Source organism: Procambarus clarkii, chromosome 66, assembly GCF_040958095.1.
Source record: "Procambarus clarkii isolate CNS0578487 chromosome 66, FALCON_Pclarkii_2.0, whole genome shotgun sequence".
NCBI classification, from domain to species: domain Eukaryota; kingdom Metazoa; phylum Arthropoda; class Malacostraca; order Decapoda; family Cambaridae; genus Procambarus; species Procambarus clarkii.
The window spans coordinates 31,782,953-31,795,102 of record NC_091215.1 but is presented as its reverse complement, the minus strand read 5'-3'; the positions used below and the strand labels follow the sequence as shown (position 1 = coordinate 31,795,102).

At 45.8% G+C, this 12,150-nt stretch overlaps 1 protein-coding gene across 1 annotated transcript in view; it reads left to right on the top strand.

Moving 5' to 3' along the window:
• LOC123769352 (uncharacterized) overlaps positions 1-12,150 on the top strand; it is a 198,534-nt gene that overhangs the window by 56,508 nt on the left and 129,876 nt on the right. The window contains exon 4 of the mRNA XM_069310188.1: positions 2,203-2,276. Within this exon, the coding sequence (XP_069166289.1) occupies positions 2,203-2,276 (74 nt within the window). The remainder of the gene's footprint in view (positions 1-2,202; positions 2,277-12,150) is intronic.

Here is a 12,150-nt window from a genome sequence, read left to right as displayed (position 1 = left end):
GGAAAGTCCCTCCGGCTCCCCGGAACTTACCGGGCTGATATGTATTAGACCGTAGCATCAATCAATTCGACTGGAGTTCTTGCCTACCGGGGACCATGAGCCAGAACCTGGCCCCCCCTTCAGAGAGGCAGGAGGAGCAATGGCCTATAGAAACCCCCCATGCGGTTGGAAGCATTCCATGTCTGCCATCGACCGGGTTAGGCACCCAGAAAAGGAGGCGTCCCAAAACAAACACCACCTGGTTAAAAAATTGCTACCGAAAGCCGAACTATCAAGCAGAACTCCCCAATCCAAAAACAAGCAAACAAGCATGACGTCACAACCGGCGTTGCACCGCTGTCTGCACAGTTCCTCCCCTTTCTGAGAGGAGGAAGGGGGAGCCCCAGATCCCGTATCGGCCATCCAACCCCCAGTTCTGAGGCTTATGTGTCGAGTAGCAGTCATTCGATTCTGGCTCCTGTCTCTGTTCAGTGATGTGGCTTTGTGGTGGTGTTCTGCTGTGTGGTAGTATGAGAACCAGGAGTAATTCACAGAGTACTTGGGCTGCATGTGCCTAGGGGCCTAAATGCCCTGTAAGTACTGCCCTTGTGGCTTGGGGTTATCTTCCACAAGTCTTTCGGAGACTACCTCGTAGGGATCTTTTGCTGCTCGGTGATTGCCCGCCCTTGGGGTCCACTGGGGTTTTCATAGCCGCTGTTTGACCTTAGGTACACGATAGTATCATCACTGGTAGGGGGGTTATCTTGAGATGATTTGCACCTCGGGGTGCAAGGCACTGTGCAGCTTGTCAACCATTATCATAGCAGCCGGTTCTGTTCCTGCTGGAGATGTTGTGCTTTTGCAAGGTTTTTCTTTTTCTTTTTGTTCGTTGCCTTTCTGCCCCTTGGTCATTGTCCACCCTCTGTAATTCTGGTGGTTCCCCGCTAGGTCTCCGTGACTGTACACATCGCAGGAGTTCGGCTTTAATTGTTCTCTCAATAGTTTGGGCCAACCTGTAAGCAGTACTTTGCATGGGCTTCCCTTAGCAGTCAGCCTAAGGGCCTTGGAAAACCCCATTGGAGCTCATTGGTCTGAGGGATGCGTCCTCTGGGTCCCATCTTGCCTTGTGCGAGTTCAAAGGTTGCTCTGTCCTCTTATCTCAGGGTGACATTCACTGTTTTTGCTTCTGTCATGCTGCCTGTTAGGTCGTTGACACCTGTGGCCTGGAGTTCTGCGAGTGGTGTTCCTTGCTGATGCTCCAATTATCCCAGTTCGCTGATAATGGTGGTCGGGTGCAGGTGGCTTCGACATTGCACACTTCTGATTTCCCTTCTTCCCTGTTCTAGGGCTCGGGTCTTCCATGTCGTTCATAGAGTTATTCGTTCCAGCCAGCCTGAGGTCTATCCTCGTGCCCATGATGTTCATAAATTTGCTGTTTTAGCTTTCATTCGGGCACGAGGATTTTGGAGGTTGAACAGGGTCCTGGCCGCCCATTACCTTGTTAATGTTCCTGACCTAGTCGGGTGTTTGTCGCTTTGGGTCGCAGGTTGCAGACAGTTATCTTTACTTCGAGTTGAGGTGTGAGTGGTGGCCGCCTCCTGGGTAAGTCCCTCTTTTACTTCTCTGTGGTTAGATAGCTCCAGGGAGCTGGAGGGGGCTCTCCACAGAAAACCAGTGTTGAATGTAATGAAACGCCATTTTCTGGGTGAGTCCCGGAGGTTCCCCGGCAACCCTCCCTCCCTCCAGTTGGCAGTATTCGCATTTTGATATTCAGCCTCCGAACTGGGGTTGGATGGCTTCCCCTTTATTCTCCCAGGGAGGGGGAACCTGCGCAGACAGCAGCATGGCAACATGCTTGTTTGCTTGTTTTCAGTTGGAGTTTTGCTTGATAGTTCAGCTTTCGGTAGCAATTTTTTAACCAGGGGGTGTTTGTTTTGGGGCGCCAAAACAAACCCTTTCCTAACCCTAACCGCTAACCAGGTCGATGGCAGATATGGAATGCTTCCAACCACATGGAGGATTCTATAGGCCATTGCTCCTCGTGCCTCTCTGAAGGGGGGGCCAAGATCTGGCTCGTGGTTCCCGGTAGGCAAGAACTCCAATAGAATTAACTGATGCCACAGTCTAATACATACTTATCAGCCTGGTAAGCTCCGGGGACCCTCAAGGACTCACTCAGAAAATGGCATTGCATTACATTCAACGCTGGTTTTTTTCCCTTAGATGAGGATGACGACCAGCCGCGGGTGCTTCAATTAACAAATCAGCACAAAGCGGCTATCAGAGCCGTAAGAAAGGTCAGTTTATTTCTCTTGCATATACTTGTATGTAAACAAAGTCAAGTGCATCTTATCCAGATGCGGTGTAACTAAGATGGTCTGAAAAATTGGCACCTGTTACAAATATCTCAAAGAAAAAATTGTATGGTGTATACCAAAATACTGTAAAACAAATTGCTCCACTTATGGAGCAATTTATGGTGTATTTGGTGAGGATGAGGCATTTACAGTGGAGTTACATGAACTAGGCAGTGGTGGCAGGAAGGCAGGCAGGATTATGGTGATGGAAGGCGGGTAGAGTCATGGTTGTGGTGTCAGGCAGCATCATGGTGGTGTCGGGTAGGGTCATGGTGGTCATTGTGCAAGGTAAGATCATGATTGTGGCAGGCATACAGGGTTATGGTGGGGGTTAGCAGGTAGGCAGAGTGGTGGTGGTGGCATTAGGTAGTGTCATGGTTGTGCTGTCAGATAGGGTCATGGTGGTGGCGTGTCAGGTAGGGTCATGGTGGTGGTGTGTCAGGTAGGGTCATGGTGGTGGTGTGTCAGGTAGGGTCATGGTTATGGTGTGTCAGGTAGGGTCATGGTGGTGGCGTGTCAGGTAGGGTCATGGTGGTGGTGTGTCAGGTAGGGTCATGGTGGTGGTGTGTCAGGTAGGGTCATGGTGGTGGTGTGTCAGATAGGGTCATGGTTGTGGTGTGTCAGGTAGGGTCATGGTGGTGGCGTGTCAGGTAGGGTCATGGTTGTGGTGTGTCAGGTAGGGTCACGGTGGTGGTGTGTCAGGTAGGGTCATGGTGGTGGTGTGTCAGGTAGGGTCATGGTTGTGGTGTGTCAGATAGGGTCATGGTTGTGGTGTGTCAGGTAGGGTCATGGTGGTGGTGTGTCAGGTAGGGTCATGGTTGTGGTGTGTCAGGTAGGGTCACGGTTGTGGTGTGTCAGGTAGGGTCATGGTGGTGGTGTGTCAGGTAGGGTCATGGTGGTGGTGTGTCAGGTAGGGTCACAGTGGTGGTGTGTCAGGTAGGGTCACGGTTGTGGTGTGTCAGGTAGGGTCATGGTGGTGGTGTGTCAGGTAGGGTCATGGTGGTGGTGGTGTCAGGTAGGGTCATGGTGGTGGTGTGTCAGGTAGGGTCACGGTTGTGGTGTGTCAGGTAGGGTCACGGTTGTGGTGTGTCAGGTAGGGTCACGGTTGTGGTGTGTCAGGTAGGGTCACGGTTGTGGTGTGTCAGGTAGGGTCACGGTTGTGGTGTGTCAGGTAGGGTCATGGTGGTGGTGTGTCAGGTAGGGTCATGGTGGTGGTGGTGTCAGGTAGGGTCATGGTGGTGGTGTGTCAGGTAGGGTCACGGTTGTGGTGTGTCAGGTAGGGTCACGGTTGTGGTGTGTCAGGTAGGGTCACGGTGGTGGTGTGTCAGGTAGGGTGGGGTGGTGGTGTGTCAGGTAGGGTCATGGTGGTGGTGGTGTCAGGTAGGGTCATGGTGGTGGTGTGTCAGGTAGGGTCATGGTGGTGGTGTGTCAGGTAGGGTCACGGTGGTGGTGTGTCAGGTAGGGTCATGGTGGTGGTGTGTCAGGTAGGGTCACGGTGGTGGTGTGTCAGGTAGGGTCATGGTTGTGGTGTGTCAGGTAGGGTCACGGTGGTGGTGTGTCAGGTAGGGTCATGGTGGTGGTGTGTCAGGTAGGGTCACGGTGGTGGTGTGTCAGGTAGGGTCATGGTGGTGGTGTGTCAGGTAGGGTCACGGTGGTGGTGTGTCAGGTAGGGTCATGGTGGTGGTGTGTCAGGTAGGGTTATGGTTGTGGTGTGTCAGGTAGGGTTATGGTTGTGGTGTGTCAGGTAGGGTCACGGTGGTGGTGTGTCAGGTAGGGTCATGGTGGTGGTGTGTCAGGTAGGGTCACGGTGGTGGTGTGTCAGGTAGGGTCATGGTGGTGGTGTGTCAGGTAGGGTCACGGTGGTGGTGTGTCAGGTAGGGTCATGGTGGTGGTGTGTCAGGTAGGGTTATGGTTGTGGTGTGTCAGGTAGGGTCATGGTGGTGGTGTGTCAGGTAGGGTTATGGTTGTGGTGTGTCAGGCGCAACCCATTCTCGCACTTGCTTACAGTCAATATTGGCTTATTTAATAAGTGCATATGTGACATACTAATTGATAAGCATCTTATTGCTTCGTAATTACAATTATTACTTAACCTATACCTATAATAGGTTAAGTAATAATTGTAATTACGAAGCAATAAGATGCTTATCTTAACATACTAAGAAGGTTAGGTAAGGTCGGTGTTTTCTATGAAGCTTTTCAAGGTAAACTAAAATAGTCACAAAAAATTAGTATGTCACATATGCACGTATTTAATAAGTCAATATTGACTATACGAAAGTGCGAGAATGGGTTGGTCAGGCAGGGTCACGGCGGTGGTGTGTCAGGCAGGGTCACGGTGGTGTTGTGTCAGGTAGGGTCACGGTGGTGGTTTGTCAGGTAGGGTCATGGTGGTGTTGTGTCAGGTAGGGTCACGGTGGTGGTTTGTCAGGTAGGGTCATGGTGGTGTTGTGTCAGGTAGGGTCATGGTGGTGTTGTGTCGGGTAGGGTCATGGTGGTGTTGTGTCTGGTAGGGTCATAATGATCGTGTTAGGAAGGTTCATGGTCGTGAAGATCTCAGGCATGGCAGATTGATGGGGTGGCAGATTGTTGGAGTGGCAGATTGATGGGGTTATGGTAGCAGTTTGCAGGTAAGCAGGGTTATGGTGGTGTTAGGCATGGTCATGGTAGTAATTGTGTCAGGTAGGGGTTATGGTGGTGATTTCAGGTAGGATCATGGTGGTGGCCAGCAAGCAGGGTTGTAGTGGTGGTTGGTAGGCAGGCAGAGTCATGGTGGTGGTGGTTGTGGTTTCAGGCAGGGCACGGTGATATCAGGCAGGGTCAAGGTGGTGGTGGCAGGCATAGGTCATGATGGTAATGGGTGGCAGGAAGGACACAGTGGTGGTGGTGGGTGGCAGGTAAGATCACTGTGGTAGAAGGAAGAGGTCATAATAATGGTGACAGGATTGCAGGGTCATGATGGTGGTGACACTTGTGGCTGGATTAAATATGCTCAACTTAATAGACTTGGCTCTTGACAAAACTGAGTAGCAAATAGGATTATTTGTTGATCTCCTAAAGTTCTTTGACTCAATTATCAATAACAACCTCCTCAAACTACATCACTATAGAGTTGAGGTCAGTCATTTCATTGCATCACATTGGGAGTATCAGTATGTTTCTGTGAACAATGCTTTTTCTCACATTTTAAATTAATAATGACATTCTAAAGGGTAGTATACTTGGTCCACTCCTCTTTCTCTTATACATCAGTGACCTTCTAAATTACATTCAACAACCCCTTAAGCCAATAACATTTTCTGATGGCACAAACTTTATATTCTCAAGCCGTTTGGTTTTCCATTACATGTTGGCTCCCTTTTCAGCCTTTTTCTATGGGGAGCTCTGTCGGCTCCCTGAAGCTATCCAAACTGACATGTGCCATATTAGTTTGGTGTCATCAGTCTCGGGAATTCTAGTGCCTACCGGGGATTACGAGCCAGAATCTGGCCCCCTCAGAGAGGTGCAGAGATCAATGGCCATACAAGCACTATATTTAGAGTGTCATTTCTGATCATCAACCGGGGTATACCGGGACTGTATAATTACCCAAAGCTACCCAAACTTACTCAAAGCTTTACAAAGCTTCCTAGCATTATGTTAGTAATGAATAAATATGATATATTTATTCATTAAAATGTTGGTGCTGAATGTAGAACATGAAAAACATATTTTTACTCTGAAAAAGTATGATTTTATAATGAAATTAGACAAAAATAAGAAGCTGGTGACGCCAAAGCAAGTCGAAGGTCCAAGCAACAATGTTTGCTGGCATATGAGCCTCCTGTACCTACCTACCTACCTAACCTAACCAACCTACCCAAACATAACCTAACCTAACCTACCCTTCCCTACCCTACCCTACCCTACCCTACCCTACCCTACCCTACCCTACCCTACCCTAACTTAATATAAGCTCTAGGCAACCATATATCTTGAATAATTTGTTCATCTTTGATAAGTCGCTCCACAACATTATCACTTGGATTATCGACTTCCTATGGCCTCTTATGCCACTTAGTTTTATCTAATTTCGTTATTAATTTTATATTATTTCAGAGTAAAAATATGTTTTTTCATGTTCTACATTCAACACCAACAATATAGTGAGTAAATATATCATATTTCTTCATTACTTACATAATGCTAGGAAGCTTTGGATAGTTTGGAGTAAATTTGAGTAGCTCTGGGTAATTAGACGGGCTGGGGTATACCTTTGGAAAGGTAGGCATAACAATACAAATGTACAACTGGTAAAAAGTGTAACCTACAATCAAACAGAGCCAAAGAACTCCTCCCAAAAGAAAACAATGAAACAAGCAATTCGTCATCCAACTAGCATGCCTGCTTATTTGTGGCCCCCCGGGGGAGGCTGCTCAGGCAGCCGGCCGCTCCACCCCTTAGTTTATTAACTGATGTGCTTTGTGTCAACAAATCTCCTCTGGCCTCGCTTTATTAACTGGCTTTTGTGTTTGTGGCTTTGCCAGCTTTGTGTGGTGTGGTGGCCAGGTGTCCAGGTGCCAGGCCGAACCCTACAGATGGGCTGTGGGGTTCGTTCGTGGGGGAGGGAACGGACGTGTCGTCGTCGTGCTCCATGAAAACGCTCGAATAAACCTTTTTTTTTTTTTTTTTTTTTAGGATTACAACCATGGATTACGGCTTATAGTGATCACGAAGTGCATAGTGACCCGTAGGAAAGTTGAATACAGAAATTAACAATGGAACTTTGAGTTCCATTGGAACTCAAAGAGAATAATACAGAATAAACATGGGACCACATGGTGAGCCAGTGCCACCAGACTCATGTGTACAGGCATATAGGCGATATATATTATATATAGCGAGCAGTGATACGTTGAACAGTGAATGGAACATATAACACAACACATAAATTAGTGGATAGTGTCAGAGAATTGTACATAGAAAAAGTAGAAATGTAAAGTTGTGGCAGGAGGCATCACACTGGGCTGTTTACATCACAACCACGAGGCTTACACAGTGTAGGGGACGTCCCTCAGTGACAGTATACTCCTTCAGTGATAATATACTGGCAATATATGTTGTAATACAGGAATGTGGATTTCGGAACTAGTAATAGTGTAAGTGCAAGCCGGAAGAAAGCAGAAAATCCCTTAGGGTATTGCAGGCAAATAGTCAGTGTATAAATCAAGTAATTGGGAACCGGTGGCATCCTGCCCCCGACCTGGGACAAATAACGGTCAACTATACGGTCCCCAAGGGGACCATATGTCTCCACAAGGCGATAAGTACCCCCACATAAACTTGAACAAATAAACATATGTAATATTATAAATGTACTGTATACATATTATATATACATACATATAATATTATAAAGATATTCATATAATATTATAACACCACAAACCCAACATGGAGGCGTGTGGGGGCTGCTTTAAGCCACTTCGGAAGAGTGTTGTAGGGATTGTATATAACATTTGTAACATAAGATTTCACCTGCATTGTACAGGATTACCTACACAATATGCAAACCGAGAAGGTAACTACTGGATCTGTCAAAGTGACAGACAGATGTGGGAAAACATCACCTAACTAATGAATAACATTCCTGAAGTACACAGGCTACAATTCACACAAAAACTACCAGAAATATATGCAGAGTATATAAAGACAGCAACGAACTCTGAACACAACCCAGGGACTGAGAATTTAGAGAGCCAAAGTAGCAATGTAAAAGGACATGTTGTCGAGGTACACAAAAATGAAGGCAATATTGTAGAGCAAACTGGTGGTATGAATAAGGAGAGAAAAAATGAGACGGACGAGAACACAAATGAGAAAGACGAAAGCAACAAGGAGAAAGATCAGGGCAATACCGAGAAAGAATGTGGAAACGAGAAAGTTGAAACAAAAAGCACAGAGGTAGCCAAGTCTTGCATGGGTACAAACAATAAGAATACAAGCATAGATGAAAATATTTGCGGGTATTATGCAAAAGGACAGTGCAGATATGGGAACAGGCACGGAATGTACATTCATGCACCCACGAAAATGCCGAAACTGGTTAGGGGAAGGCAGATGTCGTTTTGATACAGAGTGTAGATATTTTCACCCTAAGCTATGCAAACTATCAGTTAATGAGAGGAAATGCTACGATCTTCATTGCCCTGATTTCCACGTCAGAGGTACACAGTGCTCTATAAGAGAGGAAGTCCAATATAATAGCCCTGGAAATTTTTTAGAGGCAGGCAGAAACAGAGGGAGAAACAGACAGGCAGAAACATTGCAGGAGTACTGATGGAGAGGGGGAAATGCCCAAGACTGGACTACGGTTCGTCATCAAGCTCACACATATTACACCCCCCAACTACACAGAGACTACCACACTCCCCAGTATCACTTCCAAAACTGGACAAACCATTGCCACAACAACACACACTGGGTCAGGGTAGAGAGGAGGGAGAACTACCAAAACCTTCCAGAAGTGACACACAATATGGACAATCATTCATATTTGCAAACATTCAAGGTTTAAAGCCAAAGTCGAGAAATAAAGTGAAGTTCATAAATGGCCTCCTACTAGAGTCAAACTCAATATTTGGGGCATTCATGGAAACTCATAATAAAGATTACATGGATGGTGAAATCTGGATTCCAAATTACAATTTATATAGATGTGATAGAGAAACTAGGTCAAATGGAGGAGTGGGTCTGTATATTTAAGAAGACCTGGTATGCACAGAGCTACTAAACTCAACCAATGAGGTGGTAGAGGTACTTGGAATTAAGGTAGAAAAACTAAACCTAATTATTATTTTAATATATAAACCGCCAGATACAACGATTGAGGAATTCACAGAGCAGATGCACAAAATAGAGAACATCCTTGATAACGTAGCAAACCCAGCTCCAGATATTATCTTCCTTGGTGTTACGGCCCTATTGGGTCGCAACTGGGTTCTTTCTCTGATCTTAGTAGAGTTTGGGTATCCGGCCCCAAGTTAGTAGTGGCTTTCGAGGGGTGTGTTCCGTAACACAAGTAAATTAAAGGGGAAGGGATAAAACTGCACTAAATTAAATATATAATTATTCCATCACCATAAATAAATATATAAACAGTCACAAGCAGGGTTGCTATTACTACATTTCTTATTTACAATAACTCGTCTTCCTCCGAAGACACGGGATGCTCCACGGTGCTCAACGATGCTTAGCCCTTCGTCCTCTTCTCGTGGCCTCACGATGAATCCTTAGATTCTCTAGACGAGTCTACCCCGGCCACAGGCCAGCCAAATCACAGTCCCACTGGGTGCACTGTCGTGGAGGCCTTCAACCACAAATCCAGCCTGTAGCTGGCAGGTTCCAATCAGCTACGCTGCGTAGACCACTCCAAGACCGATACTAGGGTTGCGAGCCCTAGGCAGGAGCCTCGTGTGATTCCACAGATCACTCTCCTCACCACAACACCCCAGTGACTAGTCTTCTCCACCAGTCAGCCCTGGGTACGACAATCCCTGGTTCTGCCACCTCACAGGCAGGCTAACACAACAGTGTTCATCCGGGGGGTGAATCACAGCTTCTGCAGCAAACACGTGGAGATACTACGGCTGCCTTGGGTAGACTGCCCCACCGTCCATTACAGCAGTCCCAGGTCGACTCTGTAATTAGACACGTCATCAGTACTAGGGACACCCTAGGGCACCTCACTTACAGGCTTAGACACAAACGCCCACCTATCCACTCCATAGATGGCGTTGCTGTCTAAGCGTCACCTCACCAGAGGTCAGCAGCGGCTATGTCACGAGCTGATTAGGACAGGAAACCAGCCCCTGTGGCCGGTATATCTCGTCCTCACTAGATGGCGTCGTCCATTTGGAGGGGGTTTCAGGAGCTGACCCACAGATGGCGCGGTCGTCACTGCTCCGTGCTCGGATGCTGGGCTCGGGTCCGTAACACTTGGAGATTTAAATTTACCAAGTCTAAGATGGAGAATGGTAAACACAAATATCATAGCAGGGAATGACCCCGGGAAATAACCAACCACAGGTCAGAGAACTTTTGAGATTCTGTGACAAATTCTCGCTCAATCAACAGATTACAGAACCAACTAGGAACGAAAACACACTAGACTTGTTATTCACAAACAATGATGAACTAATCAGAGACATTACAATCTCAGATACTACATACTCAGACCATAAGCTCATTGAAGTGCGAACTAGCATAAATAACGGTAGTAGGTCTAAGAGACCCAACAAGCGAGGAGGAGTATTCAATCAATTCAATTTCAACAATAAGAGGATCGACTGGGAAAAAATAAATGTAGACCTTGCAACCATTCAATGGGAGACGGTCTTTAGCGACAAAACTCGCACAGTTCTTTCCCAAGAGGCAGACAAGAGGAGCTCCAGCATATTTCAATAATCCTAAGTATTGTAGTACAGGATGATGATAGTGAGTGGTGTCCCAGAGAACATAAAGGTATAGTGCTTTTGAAAAATAGGTGAGATAACAGGAATGCGCCAAGGGAAGTGAAAAAGTGGATGAGAAAAAGTTACCCCTAGTGTTTACAGTGCAGAGAACAACATTCAAGATGGCCGCCTGCAAGAGGAAATACAAAACAGGGGTCCGTCTAATTACCACAAGCTACCACAAACTACACAAACTTCAGAAAGCTTCCTGGCAATACGTTAGTAATGAATAAATATGATATATTAAGTTAGGCTGACCTAACCTAACCTAACCTAACCTATCCTATCCTAACCTAACCTAACCTAACCTAACCTAACCTAACCTAACTTAACCAAACCTAACGAAGCTTGGATCGTCGACTTGATTTGGCGTCACCAGCTTTTTATTTTCGTCTAATTTCTTTATAAAAAGATACTTTTTCAGATTAAAATTATGTTTTTTCGTGTTGTACATTCAGCACCAACATTATAATGAGTAAATATATCATATTTATTCATTACTAACGTATTGCCAGGAAGCTTTCTGAAGTTTGTGTAGTTTGTGGTAGCTTGTGGTAATTAGACGGACCGCAAAACAGAGCTTGATTTTGCTGGATTCAGTGAAGAAAGCATTGAGATAACCAGTCTATACAAGAAGGTGGTAAAATTAGATACTATTTTGACCTCTCATGTAGAAATAATTAGTAAATTGAAAGAAAGTAATGACCATTTAAATAGCAAAGTTGTATGTCTTGAGGGTGTAGTGAAAGACTTGCGCAAGGATAAGATTCAATTGGAAACTAATTGCAAAGCCATGGAAGAAGAAAATAGACTCTTAAAAATAGCTTTGGAAGAAGTTAAAGTAAATTTAAACATAAATAACTACAATAGGTTAGGTAAGGAATTTCAACAGGAGAAACAGCTTTTGTCAGCATGGATGGAGGAAGTTACACAGGGAATAGAACAGTGCAAGAAAGATATGCAACTCACTTATGCACAAGTGGCCAAGGAGAAGGAAAAAATAGAAGAAGCAGTAAAGGAAGTCAAACACTGCAGCAACCAAGATAAAACAAACATTAGGCTAGAAGTGAGGAAAGAATTGGCATCTAACCCGAAGTTGGTGCAAAACACAGTTGATCGAAGTAAGTCCCTGATCATTTTTGGCTGCAAGGAAAAGGAGATAACATCTAGGTCAGAAAGAGCTGTAGAAGAAGAAAAAGTAGTAGATAAAATTGTTGGCCTCGTGGAAGGTCTTACAACCATAGAGAATGTCTGCGACTACAGGAGAATAGGCAGATATGTAAAAGGGAAAGATCGACCTTTGAGGATCACCCTAAATGGTA